General features: G+C 46.8%; 1 protein-coding gene across 1 annotated transcript in view; it reads right to left on the bottom strand.

Annotated features, from left to right (window-relative positions):
- Positions 1 to 216: 216 nt before the first annotated feature.
- Chst15 (carbohydrate sulfotransferase 15) overlaps positions 217 to 17,844 on the bottom strand; it is a 35,317-nt gene continuing 17,689 nt past the window's right edge. Inside the window, exons 5-7 of the mRNA XM_035442160.1 lie at positions 10,564 to 10,720; positions 4,425 to 4,572; positions 217 to 2,083 (exon numbers count right to left, since the gene is read on the bottom strand). Coding sequence (XP_035298051.1) covers positions 1,893 to 2,083; positions 4,425 to 4,572; positions 10,564 to 10,720 — 496 coding nt within the window. The 3' untranslated portion in view covers positions 217 to 1,892. The remainder of the gene's footprint in view (positions 2,084 to 4,424; positions 4,573 to 10,563; positions 10,721 to 17,844) is intronic.

Below are 17,844 nucleotides of genomic sequence, written 5' to 3'. Positions count from 1 at the left end.
GAGAAGCCTCATCAGCAAGATAGCTGAGGGGAACCCACTCAGTGTAAGTGCCCACACACATGCACGCTCCTGTACACACACACACACACACAGACACACACACACACACAGACACACACACACACACACACACACACACTGTATCCTGAATAAATACTCTCTCTCCCTCCCTCCTCTCTCTCCTCTCTCTCTCCTCTCTCTCCTCTCTCTCTCTCTCTCTCTCTCTCTCTCTCTCTCTCTCTCTCTCTCTCTCTCTCTCTCTCTAAGTCATTTCTTCCCAAAGCATCCTTGTAATCAGGCCAGATTTCCCCACTGGCTGCTGAGCCAAGTGCTGGCTGTGAGAATAGGGGGAATTGTCCTGCAACGGAGACTTCTAGACACACAGCCCCTTCAGTAGCAGAACTGGCCCAGTCCATGCTGATGCCCAGAGCTCTCTGAACCTTCCCATGGGCTGAGAGTCCCATCTCTAACAAGAGTGGACAGCAGAATGGCTCACACAGCTGAGCAACTGCACATCCTCCTGCCGTGAATGCCCAGCTTTTCTCACACAGTCAAGGACAGTCGGCTATGTAGTGTGTACACTTTCTGATGCTGGTGGACAGGATCCTGACCTGAGGACACAGCTTCACAGGGAGCATCCCTTGGCAATGTTCCAGTGAGAAGCTTTGGTACACTCCCACCCGGCCCTATGTGCCAAGTGGGCTTAAGCTGTTCTCTCTCGTAATGACAAGACCTTCAGTTTATTCATTGCAAACCAAACTCCTAAAAGGCCTGGAAAGGCCCCAAAAGAGCAAAGATATCTCCTCATCACCAAACACTGCATAGCCCAAGCTTAGTCTGTGAGATGTGTTTCTGAGGACACAGGTGTCTTGAGATCCTTAGTGAGTTCCGATCTTTGGCCATACATGACAAAGAACGTAGATAAAAGATGCTTCCAACAGGAAGATGGAGGGAGGGAGCCTGCAACCAGCCAGAACCAAAAACTGAAGCAACTTGCGCTCTCTGGTGACCTTCCACACATGGTGAGGGCTTCACTTCCTTTCCCGCCAACTGTTCGATGCCTTGAGGTTGCTCTATTCTGGCACTAACAGTAAAACATCCCTTTCCAAATATAAACTGAATTCCTTGAGAAAACATCCAAAGGAGCAGAAAAGAGAGGCAGGGCCAGTCAAAGTCAAGACACAGTTTGTTTAAGAGTGTTCTTTCTCTATGCTGGGCATAAATAAAGTCTACAGGGGCAGAACAGGAGGTCAGAGAGATGAGCGTGCTGCCAAAAGCCGACATTTTGTTTTCCTTTGGGCACAGCAAAGGGAATAGGGCTTATTTCTGATGTCACCAAAGGGATGACTTGGGAATATGGACAAAAATGAAAAGAGCCTCCATTCTCCAAGCAGCTTTGTTCTCTGCTAGATGGGGTTAGCCATTAATGCAAGGTGTGCTGAGAAATAACACATGAAGGGTGGTCCCAGCAAGCCCCCAAACATGGCCTCTAGTGAGCTTGGTCTTAATCGGATCCCAGAGCTGTCCAACCTATACCTAGACAAGCTCTCCTGGAGGTAGGAGTTAAGGGCTGGTCTGTGGCCTCCCAAAGCCTCCTCTGGGTGCCAGCCTGCCTTCCTAAGCTCCAAGGCACTCTAGGAACAGACAGAAGCCTAACCCCAGTGTACTTTCCAAGGCTTCAGGTGGAAGAGCCCAGTGATCAAGAGCAGAGTTGCTGAACATGGCAAGAAACATGTCAAAATAGTTCCAATGAACTATTGCCTTGAGGAGAGAGGATGGGGCACCAGTGGTTTTCTCCACATTGCAGGTGACAGTTCTCCACCAGGAGACTTTTAAAGTCATGACAATGACAGAGTCGGTCAGGCCCAGCTCCAGCACAAGGGACTCAGCTCTCACGTTGTCTTCCAGGCAAATGCTTCATCATCCAGGACCTGTGCCAGCCTAGTGTTGAAGGGCCCATAGAAGTCCTGCAAGATCTTCTTGGTGATTTGCCACATGGGCCCCAGGCTACGATCCTCAGGACGCCGTGTGTTCGATGCAGGGCTCTTGGTCATCAAAGCTTCTTGCTTCTCACTTAGAGGCCCTATAATGAGAAGGGAAACAATCCTGTAAGGCTGGAGGTGAAGGGGACTTCACAAGAGTTCCAGCTATACTTCATGCTCAGACAAGACTTTCCTGTAAGAGGATATATGGTTGGACAGGAAAGATGGCTCAGTGGTTTACATCACTTGTTCTTACAGGAAACCTGGTTTCAATTCCTAGCACATAGCATTCTGTAACTACAGTTCCAGGGGATCTGACACCCTCTTCTGACCTCTGAGGACACCAGACACACATATGGCACATGAACATACATACAAGCAGAACAAATAAACATAAAATAAAACAAATCTTTTTTTAATAAAAAAAGATCTGGTTAGATCTATTTGGAGAAACCAAGGAAAGAAGAAACCAATAGACACTGTAAAGCAACTCTTAAGTCCAGGTGCATGTCTGCCCTCAAGGGAGCCCTACTGGTATTGTGGGATGGTGTCCTTTCACCTTAGGACCACCTCAGAGTTCATCTCCAGCCAGCCTGCAAGGGCTGCCTTCCAGGGCCATTACTTGTTCTATGTAACTATGTACAGAGACTTTGGTTGCCTGGAATTCTGCCACTATCATTTCTATTTTGGGTTCTTGAGTGACACAAAGAGCCTAGGACTGAGTGGATTCTATTCCTCTTTCTTGTGGTGTAGTGGCATTAAGGGTGGGAGGACTGGTGGTCCTTGCACCTGTAGCAATTATATCAGTGGGGAAATGCCCCAGGGCAGGCCAGCCATGGTTACACATGAGGCTATATATACCTCCCCACCCCAAACTTCTGGGTCATCAGCTGCTCACTGGCTCAACCTGTCACTATATCACTAGCTAGCTTCTTATGCTTCTGGACCCCAAGTTTATAGGACCCAACCAAGACCATTACAATAGCCCAGTGTTTCAGGGTTATGCAAGAAAATTGACCTTACAGCCCCGTCCCTCTTAGGAATAGAAGGTAACCACATAATGCAAGAGATTAATAAGTGGTCAAATCAAAGAAAAATGGCTCTAAGTCTTAAATGAGAAAGACATACCAGTTCTCAAAAAAGAAATAATAATAATAATAATAATAATAATAATAATAATAATAATAATGAAAAATTACAAAGAGTCCTGAATCCCAGTGGTCACATATAGTTCAAGAAATATCCAGTTAACAGAATTCCCAGGTCATGCCACTGTACAGGACTATAGGAAATGTCCCGTGGAAAAGTGCCATGGCCTGACATTTACAGCCTCAGCAGTTGTCCTTGGGTGACTCATCCACACCCAGGCATCACTTCTCACTTCTGAATGTGCCTCTGCCAGCCAGTGTCACAGCCAGTTAGCAGAGTGCCCTTCAGCTAGTATCCTCAGGCTGAAGGCAGGCCAAAGGCCAACCATGAGCCATCCTGACTCTAGGGATTCCCCACCAACACCTGAGATGACGCAATAGTCTCTGCAGAGCTGTCCTAGCTACCCTCTGTGACATTGAACTGCTTCAGAATTCAATCCATATCCTCTTGCCTCTCATTAATGTCTCTATGGTCCCACAGCAACTGAGGTCAGCCATCATCACTAGGCCCACTGTGACAGTACCTACCTTCCCCATGGATACTAACAGTAATTTAGTGAGTTAGACCTGGCTTCCTTCTCCTAGGTTGAAAGATCCAGAGCTTTCTGACTACCACCACATGTACAGTGTCCCATGCAGCAGATACTAAGTAAACAGGAATTAAATAGCCCATTTCTTCCTGTTTTACACTTAACCTAGTGCACTCCTGAAGAGCCCACATGCCATGGGTAAGGGGAGTTGCCTCAGAGGGTAAATTACTTGTAAGTGCTTGTTCTGCAAGCATGAGGACCTGAGTTTAAATCTTCAACATCCCCTTTAAAGGCTGGGTGTGGCAGAATGTGCCAATAACCCCAGCATTGAAAGGAAGAAAAAAAAAAAAACAGACCCTGAGACTCCTGGCTAGCCAGTCTAACCAAACAACAAGCTGAGTTCAGTGAGTTTCCTTTCTTGAAAAAATGAGAAGAGTAAGGAAGACACCAGACGTTGACTTCTTACCTGTGTGTGCACACACCCCACACACACACACACACACACACACACACACACACACACACATATACACACATGCCCCAAGATACATAGGTGCAGATACACACACACACACACACACACACACACACACACACACACACACAGATGCAGATACATACACATACTCCAACACACACAGGTACAGATACAGACTCACACACAGACACACACACAACAAACACACTGAAAAAACACACACAAATGAGAAAGCCCATATCCTGGGGTTTATGCTGAGCCCCATTGTCTGAAGCATGACCCATACCCAGGTTTAGGAAGTGGAAGACTCTGTGCATGGTGTACTTGACATTGGATGCGTGGTCTTCCAGACGCAGAATGAGGAACTGTTCCTTATTAAAGACAGTGAGCCAGTCCAGAAGGTACACAGCATATAGCCCGACCTGGAGCCTCACCTAGGAAGGAGAAGGAAGATGTTACTGCAGAAAATACTTCCCCAGCCCTGAGCAGGGCTTTTCCAAAGCATGACAGACATCTCCCTGTAAACCAACCACAGACTCGTCTTAGCAAACAATCACCTTCCAAGGTCAAATTTTAACACAAGACATTCTGTGCCACATATGCAAGGAATCGCTACACTTAAGGCTGCATTTAGTCTTCATGTCAGCTCATGGGTGGCTCCAACCTCTCCTCACAAGTAAAAGCAAAATCCCAGAAAAGAAGTCAAGGGCATGCAAGTTCTTTGTGGGTGGCTGTCTCCTTGCTGTCAATCACAACAGGCTGTGAAAAGTCAAAAACAGACACCTCAAAGATAACCCAAACACCATAAGATGTAAGGACAACCATGACTATGAACATGTATGATGTCCTTCCCTCCTACTCATTTCCTGAGTCCTTACCCTGTTCCTTCTCTCTCTCATGCCAAACTGCAAACTGGTAGTAAAGTGCTGGCCCACTCAAAGATAGATCTGGCTTTTGCCCTCTGGCCTGGGATATGACTGCTAAGGCCTCTGGATTGCCTTGCCCAACAGGAGCAGTTTCATTTCCCTAGAATGGCAACACCAGTCCAGCTAACACAGAGAGATCTCTGATGGTCTCTGAAATAACCAGAGGTCAGTATGTGATGGAACCCCAGCAAGAACTCTGGACATTACAACCTGGGGTGGCAAGAGTCCTCACTGCAGTCAAGTGGTCATGCATCTGTCATGGCTGGGAGGTGCTGGCACCACCTGCGACTTTCAAGGGAGAAATGGACTGGAGACTCTGCCATTTAGTGACCCTGCCTCCTTTCCATGGCATAAGTTGTGGTCATTGTCACAGCAGCCTTTGGTTTGTCCTGTGAACCCTTCCTCAATACCAAACTTCAAGATGGTTAGTGACTTTCCCCCAGAACTCACAGCTGGCGTCAGAAGTGGGAGTAACTCACCACTCACCCTCCCTACCTATACCTTCTTTGTCCACCCCTATTAACACTCATTAGATACCCATAAGGCTCCTGGCTTGATCTCTCATCTCTACACTGTGTCCTTCCACCTGTCACAGGAATGTGCTTTGTAAAGCAGTGAGCTGGCCCTGACTGGTCCTGAGGATCTCCATTTGGAAAGCCCTGAGCTGCCTCCAACTTCCAGTTCATTCTTCCTGCATGGCTCCTCCCAGTCCTAGGCTCCTCCTTAGGGATATATATATATATATATATATAATTTGTTTATCTTTGGAAAACATTCTTCATCATTCTCCCTGACCAACATGACTTTGAGGTTCCTGGGGACTGGGCCATCAAGTCACCTCACACAAAGCTCTGTGTCAGCATTCACTTGAGCTCTTGGTGAAACTGCTGAACACAGTATTAACAACACAGTAAGGGAACATTTGTTGACCGAATGCATGCAAATGCTACCTTTTTCATCTCTCACTGTTCTCTTTCCATTTCATCATTTTTCTAATGGTGTAGGAAAAAGGGGAGGAAGGAAAACAAGTAGAGCGAAGAGCTAAGATGTCTCCAAAATTCATTAGCTGTTGCTAAGTCTTGCTTTGGTACTACCTTACACACCAGCTGATAAAGACTTCAAAATGGGCTAAGGAGATGAGCTTGTGCCCGTCTCTGTAACAAATATACACATAGCCTCCAACATGGAATAGGGACGAGAACACCGGGCTAGGTCAGGACCTCAGGGGCTTTCCCCATCTCTTCCCCACCAGCTTATAGCCAGCCTGGCCTCATAAGATTCATCTCTAGAGAAACTGCTTTTGTAACATGACAACAGTCCAGAAGGAAAGGTGGTGACTTGTCAGTGACAGGACCCTGGTGTTTTAGAGTATCTGTGCCCTGTGCCTGCATCTGCCCTGTTGACAAAACAGCCTCTGAAACCATCTTGGTGAGAGTCTACCATTGCCCTCAGGACAAAGCCCTGCAGAGTCCTGACCACACAGGGCCTTCCTCACAGGGAAGGCTGGTTCAGGGAGGGAGGACATGGGATTCCTACAAATGTGTTGGCTTCCAAGGGGAGAGTTTTTCACCCACTGGCTCTAGAACCCCCTCCCTCAGCCAGGGGGAGCTCTGGGCCCCTCAGGGACATTGTCTATGAATGCAGCAATGCCACTGCAACTGAGAACCATGAAGACACTCCTAAGATAATGCCATACGAAGTTCCATTTAAGTCACCTCTGCCCAGCATAGGATGGAAACCAAAATAGAATGAGAATCAAAATAGAGCTAATGTAGAGACGACATTTAGGGCAAGGGCCCAATATATTTAAAATTAGAAAACACTAAAGCTGAAGGAAGTCTTTGAGCTTAGGGATGCCTGGTGACTCACTGACAAAGAATCAGAGAGCAGGGAAGGGGTATCCACCTGGACTCATCAGCTAACTCCTGACAAAGTCAAGTCATGAGGTCCAGTCCCTCACAGACATGACGCCTATTCTACCATAGAGAAGCTCTGGCAAAGAGGAAGCACCCTATAAGCACCCCAGGGGCTCAGGGAGTACACTAGGGGGACCAAAGAAACACCTCAGGAGGCACAGGAAGCAACACAAAGCACCTTGAGGAGTCTAAAGACCACTAGGGACCAACTCATGGGAATCCCAGAAAGCACCTGGAAGGGATGCAGAAAGGACCCAAGAGAGTCCAGTTATGAGCTAAACTTAGTCATAAGTCCACCTCTGCCCCAGACAGGTGCCACTCCAACCCTCACTGTTTCCCCAATTTCAGTTGGAACTCCCCACCCGGCCTCTCTTCTCTCCACCCAGACATTCATTTCTTCATTCACTCAGCAAATGCTGTGAGTTCACACAGTGTATCAGGTACCACACTAGGCATGCCACTGAACAGGCATGGCCCTGACTGCTCAGAGACCCTTGTTATGGGGGAGGGGCAGCCAGATTAAAGAAAAATCTGAAAGATGACAAGTTCTTGGACAGGCAGGGGAAGCATGTCGAGGGAGAGGGAGAAGGAGAAGAAACACAGAGAAGGCTCCAGGGCCCAGCAGTTCCTGGGCACACGTACATCCACAGCAGGCCAGTTAGGCAGATGGGTCTCCCACCTGCACTCTCAACAGTGGCCTAGATGACTGTCCACCCTGCAGTATCTGATACATGACATCTAGGAGGAGCCTTGCACTTCTGACCAGACCTCAGGGACCTCACTCTATGAGCCCTGCTCAAAGGCCACGGCTATCTGAGGACCTAAACAGGGAGAGTGTGACCATGACACCGTGATGGGGAAGGAGGGACCATGAGGAAGGGAGAAGGCCCTCAGGCAGTGAGGTGCCATATGAAGACCTTAATATAGACAGAGTATGCAGGGCTAGCCGTAGTGGACACATCTGCAATGCCAGGACCCAAGGGACCAGATCACATCCCTCATGCTATAGGTGGGCTTCATCAGCAGCCTGAAGGGAACTTTGTTCCCATCCCAGAGTGAAAAACCATCTCCCACGATAGTATCTTCACCATCGCTAACTGCCCACTCCCTTTCCTGCACAGAGTCTCTCCTGACTTCAGCCACCCTGTCCACTGCCATGCCCTTGGAGCTCTCTCCCTTAGACAAGAGGTGCTAGACGGTGGTATTGTCATCCTTGGCATGTCACAAATGAAATTTAGAGTACATGCCTCCTGCTGTCTCAGAACCACTTTTAAGGGCAAAGAAAGAAAAACAGGTTTCAAAGGCTATCAGACAGACAGCCTGTTGTTAGGTGCAGGTGGAGTACACCTTCAGTGAGTCTCAGCGTCACCATCTGTAAAATGGGAGCAACTTCAGAGGTCAGTGAAAATGTAAACTTTAAGATAGTACCCAGTGAGTAATGAACTAAAGTTAGATGCTTCTTGTCTCTCACCAGTGGACTTGACAAACATTTAGTAAGGGTGTTTATAGCACACCCAGAGGTGGAGCAAATCACACGGCTACTCATGAACTTCCCAAACAGTCACAATGGTGTTCCCATGTTCAGTCGGCCTGTAGACAGGAAGAAGAGAGGAAACACACCAGGCACAGCCCCTCTTCTCTGTGAGAGGAAATGGCTGCGGATATCCTGTCTCTAGGAAGCCTATTTAGAGACAGCCAGAGTACATCTAGCCTGCCTGGCGCAGACTTTGTCTTTCCTAGGGCATACCTTGAGTAGAATGAAATGCCACCAAACGCCACCAAATGGATCTGCTTCTATCGGATGCTGACCCCTTCACCGGCTGGGAAAAGCTCAGTTCACAGCTATTAAACCCAACTATGCCTGTGTCAGAACTCCTAAATTCTTGCCTCTCTCTCCCCATGACACCCAGCCAACTGAGGCTGGAACGAACCTACATCTGTCCCTCCCTCTCTGAAGTCTTTCTCAGAGATCTCCCAAAGACAGAAGTGGATGGTGACTGCTTTAGTAGGAATGTCCCTGCCTCTTTCCGGAGTCAGACTTGCCAAACACCTCACCCCTCGCTGTTCATCTGGCCTGTTCCTGCCTCCCTCTGTCCGTCTTCCCACCTACTTTGCAGGCTTGTGTTGAGAGCTGCACACCATCATCACAAACAGGAAATTCCAGAAGGCCTGGGATGGAAGCAAGCCTGAGGCAGGCTGCATCCAGGAATATCTGAATTCTCCCAACAGATCACCTGCCTTCTCCCACCCTCCAGAGCCTGCTGCATCACTACTACTAAAGAGAGGACTTCTGGAGACACATTGGAGCCCTAAAGAAACTGGGTTTCAAAGTCTAGACCTGGGCCTCAGATTCCCCATCTCCTGGGTTGCTGACTACTAAGAAGGCAATAAGCAATAGAAGGGCCTGAGCCAAGGAACAGTCCCAGGCTGGTGGGCAGCCAACACTGGTGGAGTCCATTACTTCCCAACCAGGTTGGAGCACTTCCACTCCTTAGTGGGCTCACAGTTGTATGCAGTACCATATGTTTGTGAATGGAGGCACCTGTGCAATGACTCTCACTCTTGAATTCCCATAACAGTCTGGTGGTTTTATAGTGAAGCAACTGAATCTCACAGAGGCTAAGACAGTTGTGCAAAGCCACTCATCCAGGAAAAGCCACAGTGACCCCATGCCATAGTCTGCCACCAAAGCTTGCCTATATGAAAATGTGGCTAACTATGATGAATTTTCCTTGCCAAACAACAATGCCTGCAGGAAGACATCCCAGAGTAAGAAAAGATGGTCTGAGAAGCCAGGTAGAGGGACTGAAGTCTTTCCCCCCTGAGCATCAGTGCCCTGGGGTGGGGGTGGGGTCTCATCTACAGCGGTCTGTGCATATCTGATGTGTGGCATGGGCATCCATTGGGCAGGTAGCTACCTAATACAAAAGCCACCCTGGGGGAGCACTTAGACCTGGGAGCCTACAGTGGAGCAGTGACCTCAGCTAAGTTACTCAACTCACAGCCAGCAAGTGTTTTGCTTTGTTTGCATAAGGCTGGAACTTTAGGCATGTTACTTAAGAGGAGATAGAAAACAACAAAGGGGTCGAGAGAACAGCATTCAGACTCACAAGTGGGTAATTTTTTTGGCACAGCCCATGCTACAGTGATGCTCTGGGACAAGCTGAGGACGGGTGTCTTCCTGTCTGACATCTCTAATTACAGAGTGTACTTTGGGAGCCTTACTAAATGGTGGTCTTCTTAAGTGCACACTGGCTCTCTAGTAGAGGGAGGAGATGCATGATGCTTAGTGTCTGGGTGGCAGGTAAGGGAGGACACAGACAGCAGGCTGGGACCATCAGCTCCTTCCATGGCTCTCCCAGCCAGGGGTGTCTGCTTCCACATCAGCCAGTGCCCAAAGACAGCTCAGTATCATTTGCACATTGAAACTCTCTGTTCCCATCTTTGCACTAAAACCCTGTTCATAATGTCCCCACCTCCCCCCCCACCCCCCCACACCCTACACCCCCACCCATCCCACCCCCCGCACAGAATAGCATCATCATAGCCCCGCTCTGTATGGGCTGCCTTGGTGAATACTCACCGGCATGGCGTTGTTCAGGGTGTTGTTGTAGACACAGGCGCGCAGGGAATAATCCAGCATGCAATTTTCAAACAGCTGCAGAGCCTCCGTCACCTTTTCGTGAAAGTCATCTGCAGACTTATTTGAACTTGCAAAGTAGAGATAGTCTGAGTACAGCCTGTGAATAAAATAAATGGGTAATCTTACCATCCGGAACGTGCAATCACACCGTGTGGGCGACAAGGAAAATCATCCTGCCATTACATTAGCTAGTTTGATTTATTAAAATACAACAATTTCTCTTCCCTTTATTTCAGATGAACCTCCTCCCTCTCTTCCCTTCTTGCTCCTGCCCAAAACAACATACCGCCTACCCTTCCCACTCAGATACGTCTACACCAAACACCAAATGGTGGCTTTTGTTATTAGTTTGTGGTTGTTTTGTTTTGTTTGTTGTCTTTCTTTTGTTAATTTTATTTATTGCTGGGGTGTGGGAGGTCATGCAAATTAAAGAACACCTCCATGCAGCTAGTTCTCTCTTCCCACCTTTGTACAGGTTCCAGAAATGAAACTCAGGTCCACCAGGTTTGTTGCTAGGTCACCTCACCTATGTTTGCTTTTTAAAGAAAACGCATTGCTTTATTGGAAGTGGGGGTGGCGTGCGGGCCGCAGCACACATGTAGACGTCAGAGGACAACATGCAGTAGTGGTTCTCTCCTTCCACCATGGGTGTCCAGGGATTGAACTCAGGCCCTCAGCATTCGCAGAAGTTTCCTTTACCCACCGAGCCACTTGCTACCCCACCTTGCTGTTTAAAATTCCTTCCAGTTTCCTCAAACCGAAGTTGTTTCCACAACCAGGTTTCAAAAACCATTCAACAGCAAAAAGAAGCCATGAAAATGTTCTGTACTGTCTCATACCCTTCTCTTGAAGGTAACTAAACCAGTGTACATGCCATCCAGGCAGGACTACAATCCCCCGTGAAATACCTGACTTTGCCCATAGATATTCTGAATATCTAAAGGTATACTAAAAATCAGGAATGGTGGCTGTATTCAAAACACTTAGAAGGTTGAGGCAGGTGGATCTCTGGTTTTGAGGCCCATAGGGGATAGATAGAAAGTTATTAGGCCAATTTTGGCTACTGTGCAAAAACCCTGTCTCAAAAAAGAATAAAAGCACACACAAATATGCATGGAAACACCTGCAGACCGGTATGTTTGTGCAGACACCACACATGTGCATTTGCATGTAACCACATTTTCCACAGGAGTTGCCAGTCTCCCTTAACCTCACATGTCAGCGATCCATTTTTTTTTTTTTATGTTAGCAACGTCCCATTTTAGCAAGAATCTTACTATTAAAAGAGAGGTATGTGCCTTTAATCCCAGCACTCGGAGAAGCAGAGGCAGGGAGATTTCTTCAAGTCCAGCCTGGTCTACAGAGCAAGTTCTAGGATAGCAAGGGCTACACAGAGAAACCTTGTCTCAAAAAAAAGAAAGAAGGAAAAGAAGAAAGAAAGAAAGAAAGAAGAGAGAGAGAGAGAGAGAGAGAGAGAGAGAGAGGGTGGAAGATAGGAAGGAAGGTAGGAAGGAAGGAAGGAAGGAAGGAAGGAAGGAAGGAAGGAAGGGAGGGAGGGAGGGAAAAGGAAAATTTATGAAGGCGTGTGTGTGCTAAGGTGCAGGTCTGTAATCCCAGCATTCAGGAGGCTGAGGAAGACCTTGAGTTCAAGAACAACCTGAACTACATATTGAGTTCAAGGCCAGCTTTGACTACAAATCTAGATCCCTGGGTGAGGGAGGTGATGGCAGGGGAGGGGAGAGAAAGGTAAGGGACAGGAGGGAAGGACAGAAAATTCAGGGGAGGCCATTAGATTCTTCAACTAAAGAAATCTGTTGAATCTGTTTTGGTTGTAGGCATGGCTAAACTGACTTGGCTGTAACCCACCTCCACTCCCAAACCGTGACCACCTTCTGACCTGACAGGGATCCTCCTAGTCCAGATGTCTAGTTACCTGGCCTGCTGAGGCAGGAATCATAGTGCAATGGTTCAGCCAGACCCTCTTAGGCTTGATGTTCCCCTTTAGTGGTTTTCCACTGCCAGCCCCTGCTTCTTGCATATAAAAATCCCACCTCTCGCTGTATTCCAAGCTGAGCTCAATTGCTCTCCTCCACAGCAGAGCCCCATTACAGCAGTCCTACACCTCCAGCAACAGCCGGAAATGAAGTCTGTTTGAGTGTTTCAGCAGATGTTGGGATAATTTCTTCACGTTGAGAACTCCTGGGATGTGTTTCCTAACCATTTAGCCTCCCTTTCTGCTTGCAGACAAAGTACGAATTCCCCTCTTTCGGCTTTGTTTTTCCAGATGTTTCTCTCTCTGCTCTTGCTGCAAACACCTGCCCATGCTCCCACAGCTCTGTAAGACACCTTTCATGAGCATGCAGATCCTAAATGCACCCCCTACCAAGGGTGATGTTGGGCTGGTGCCAAGTGACTGAGGCTCTATGGCAGGCTGCCCTCTCCTCCCCATTCTGTACTCTAGTTCCCGCACCAGAGTCTGTTAACTCTCTTTTCAGTGAGTCTCCTCATCCTTGTGTATCTAGGGGCGAGATATCTGCACTGACCTTCACCCCTGTGCTTCCACCTCCACCGGGCTACAGGCATCCTACAGAGGTCATGGCCCCCTTCACCACTCTCACCTCTGACAACACCATAACACCCCATGTGTCACTTCATAGGGAGCTTATTTACCTCAGCCCCCACCTGGCACAAGGTCTTTGAGGTCTCCCTGAGTATTCTTTCTCAGTCGAGGTCCACAGAGGATGTCTTGGGATGTTTGGGGTTGCTCGGGGGTGCCTAAAATCAGCACACCAGTTTGGAGTGGAGTACTTTGTTTATTTCAGCTTGGTCAGCCAAACATTTCAAGATAACATGCCTTGGGTCAGCAAGATGGCTCAGTAGGTAAAGGTGGCTGACAATCTGAGTTCAGACCCATGTGTATGTAAGAGGTCCATGTGCACACAGATAAGAACTGAAGAAGCCAGGAAAGTTAAACACGCAGGCTTGTCTCTTCAAAGAAAGATGTCTACCTGTCTTCCATCCAGAACGAAGGGAAAGGATATAGTTTACAACCTGGTGATTCTTTGTTATCTATAAGACCAGGTTTTATCCGAATCTCCAGAATATTATATTTGTTTATACCTTTTCCCATCAAATCTTGAGCTTTGCTTCTCAGTTCATAAAATCCATCCTTGTGAGAGATGTCATTTGTACTTTATAACAGCCTGAGTGACTTCTATGTTATCGTAGGGCCAGGCCAATCCTGACTCCCACAGGCCATATGTTTACCTCAGTCATTCTCCCTAGAGCCTTATCTTGAACATTGTTTCTAAGTCAACAGAACCCATCTTTATGGAAGAAGCCATATGTACTTTGTAAACAGTTCCAATGTAAACATACCTTAAGTTTTGTTGTACATCATCAGAAAACTATTTTCCAAAATGGTGCTGTGCTTAAATATGGCTAAAGTATATTGCCTAGTGTCAAACTCCAGAAGTTTGAATCCGTGATGGCTAACTATAGAGCTTGCAAAGACCCCCAGAGCACCCATATGGTAGAAGGAGAGAACTAACTCTTGAGAGTTATCCTATAACCTTCACATGCATGCCTTGGTATGTGTGTACATACACACACACATACACATACACACACACACACACACACACACACACACACACACACACACCCCACCACCACCACCACCACCAATGTAAATTTAAGAAAACAACAACACTACTTTCAAAATGACTTGCCTCAAGACATCCCATGCTTTCATGAGGCATAAGTAGAATGATCCCCAGGGTTCATATATTGTGATAGTTTGAACCTGGTTGCCCCCATAATCTCATGGGGAGTGGCATTATTAGGAGATATGGCTTTGTTGGAGCAGGTATGGCCTTGTTGGAGGAAGTATGTTACTGTGACAGTGGGCTTTGAGATATCATATACGCCCAAGCCATGTCCAGCCCTGCAGTCAACTTCCTGTTGCCTGCAAGATGTAGGGTTCTCAGCTACTTCTCCAGTATCACGTCTACCTGCACACTGCCTTGCTCCCAGCTATGATGACAATGGACTGAACCTTTGAAACTGTAGTGGGGGGCAAGGGGGAGAGAGGCTCAATTAAATGTTTTCCTTTATAAAAGTTGTGGTTATGGTTTCTCTTCACAGTCAAAACCCTAAGACAGAAGTTGGTACCAGTGGTATTTCTGAGATAGGCCTGACCATGATTTTGTTTGGAGAAATATGAATTTTGGGAGTTTGGGCTAGGAAAGCAGTGGAAAACTTTAAGTGCTGCTTAATGGACCATACTAGTAGGAGCATAGAAAACAGTGGTGTTGGATGTGATTTGATGGACTGTGGGAGCTCACTCAAGAGGTTTCAGAGGAGAAGTTTAGTATGTTGTCTAGAGAATGTTCTTGTGATATTTTGACAATGAAAGTGGCTGCCTTTTGCCCTTGTCTGAAAAGTCTGCCTAAGGCTAACGTGCATTGTTTTGGATTAATTCCATTGGCAGAGAAAAATCCCAAAACAGCATAGTATAGACTCTGTTGTGTGGTTATTAGTGGTAACTCTAATGAAGATTTATAATGAAAAGGAGCAAGCTGAGCAGGGTAAATTACATAATGTAAATTTTCAGGAGCAAAAGAGCACTAGAAAGTGGAATGGAGCTAAATCCTATGTTCAAGGAGATAAACAGATTAATAAATGGAATAAAGGGAGTGGTGACCTCAGGGCAAGATCCCACCCAGATGAGTTGCCAACTGGTGAAAAGAAACCAAAGAAACATTTAGAGCTGGGTGTGGTGGTGCACGCCTTTAATCCCCCAGCACTGGGAAGGGGGAAGCTGGCCAGCCTGGTCTAGAGATCCAGTTTCAGGACAGCCAAGTTTAGGCAGTAAAGGACAGAAATATGGTAAAAATGTAATTGAATGGGGGGGGGCATGTTTTAGCTCCAGTAAGTAGCAGAACTTGGCAACCTTGGCCACATGGTTCCACCTTTAGAGTTAAGAATAGAAGAATGGGTTATGAAATTTGCCTCTGAGCCTAAAGAAAGCCATTGAGGCCAGGCACGTGTCAGGGGTGTCCCTGAATGGAGGCCCAGAGGGGCCATTGTGTGAAGATGTGAAGAAGCCTGGATTGCCATGGAGAACCCAAAATGTTAGTGATGTCAGAGTCATGGGATACCCGCTGAGGAGAGCTGTTAACAGGGAGTGGAACAAGCCCAAGAGAAAGAAGTGTGTTGCAGTCAACAAAACTGAATGGAGTTGTAGATCTGAAGAGTGTCTTAACATCAGATGTGAAGATGCAGAGCTTGGAGTTTTCCCGGCTGGTTTTCAGTCTTGCTTTAGTCCAGTATTTCCTCACTATATTCCCTTCCCTACATTTTGGAATGACAATGTATACCCTGTGTCATTATATGTTGGAGGTATGTAATCTGCTTTTTGATTTTGATTTTACAGGGGATTACAATTAAGAGATTGCATGAATGTCAGAAGAAACTTTGAACTTTGGACTTTAAAAAAAAACATTGTTGAAACTGTGATAGAGTATGGGGGCTTTTGATGTTGGCCTAAATGCATTTCGCTTATGACATTGTTACAAGCTTATGGGGGCCAGGGACTGGAATGTGGTAGTTTGAATGTGATTGGTCCCCACAAGCTCAAAGGGAGTGGCACTATTAGGAGGTGTGGCTTTGTTGGAATAGGTATGGCCTTGTTGGAGGAAATGTGCCACTGTGGGAGAGGGCTTTGAGGTCTCATATATGCCTAAGCTATGCCTAGTGAGGCAGTCAACTTCCTGTTGCCTACAAGATGTAGGATTCTCAGCTACTTCTCCAGTATTGATGGGGGAAATCCTTCTGTATATTTGTTTGTCTTATTGGTTGATAAATAAAGCACTGTTGGCCAATAGGGAAGCAAAATAGGTGGGGCTAGGAGTCAAGAAAGATTCTGGAAAACGTAGTAAAGAGGGGAGTCACCATGTGATCCCAGGGAAGAGAGGATACATGCCACTGGTGTCCTCGATAAGATAAGTCTTTATAAAATATATAGATTAATGGTTATGGTTGATACTTAAGACAGAGCTAGCAAATAAGAAATCCTAGTCATTGGCCAGCAGCACTGTAACTAATATAAGACTCTGAGTGTTATTTGGAGGCCCTAATGTGGCTGTGGAACTCAGGCAGCTGGTGGAAAGAGTTATCATTGCACAGTATCATGTCTGCTTGCACACTGGCCATGCTCCCTGCTGTGATGATAATGGACTGAACCTCTGAACTGTAAGTTAGCCATCCAAATTAAATTTTTTCCTTTATAAGAGTTGCATGGTCATGGTGTCTCTTCACAGCCATAGAAACCTCAACTAAGACATATATCCACCGAGTTAATCCATCTGGTGACCCCAGTGTCACTTGTACTAACATACCTTCCTTCTCCAGAATCAGAACATGCATAGCCAGTAATCAGATGTGCATGAACCTCAGCACACAGGTCAGACATATGTGCTGAGACTGGGGGGCCCCACTTGGAAATCTGTATGATGGGGAACCCTTCCTGCTTCACATGTATCTTAGCATCCCTGTCAATCAACAGTCTGTTCAACCCAAGAAACTGTGCCAGAGAAAATGACAGCTGCCTCTGACACTTACCCAGCCCTACATGTAATACACCCAAGTCTGACCCTTACCCAGGATGCCCACAGAACTACCCATGTAAACTCCCTCTGAAAAACCCTGTCATTAAGCCCAAGGTTCCTTTTCTGACATTTTCTTTCATGGTAATAACAATTCTTAGAGGCATTTGATTCATAAATAAAATGAATAATTAAAAACAGACTCAATTCTTGGTACCAAGTAAAAATGCCCGCCAATTCCATGACATTCATTAGAGATAGGGCAGTAATCCATGGGGGAACACCGGGATGTGTTCAAGGTTCCACCTAGGAGCCTGCACCCCACCCAGAGGCAAACTCAAGTATACCAACTACCTTTTGACTTTTTAAATTAGTGGGGGTCACTTTCATGGCAAGGTGAGAGACTTCTGGGACAGAGACAGAATCTAGTAACCAATTATAGAACACTGAAGATCTCGGAAAGCCACCAGAAGCTACAAGCCAGGGCCAGGCAGAGGACAGATTCAGATCCCATGGAGGATACCAACACTGTGTGAGCTGTATAAGTCATCACAGGACTATAGCGACACAGATGCCACTTGAGGGTGCATTGACAAAGATAGCAATGAAAGTC

This window comes from Cricetulus griseus, chromosome 3 (assembly GCF_003668045.3).
Source record: "Cricetulus griseus strain 17A/GY chromosome 3, alternate assembly CriGri-PICRH-1.0, whole genome shotgun sequence".
NCBI lineage: Eukaryota > Metazoa > Chordata > Mammalia > Rodentia > Cricetidae > Cricetulus > Cricetulus griseus.
The sequence above is the reverse complement of the archived record's forward strand: the minus strand, read 5'-3'. Positions and strand labels throughout refer to the sequence as shown.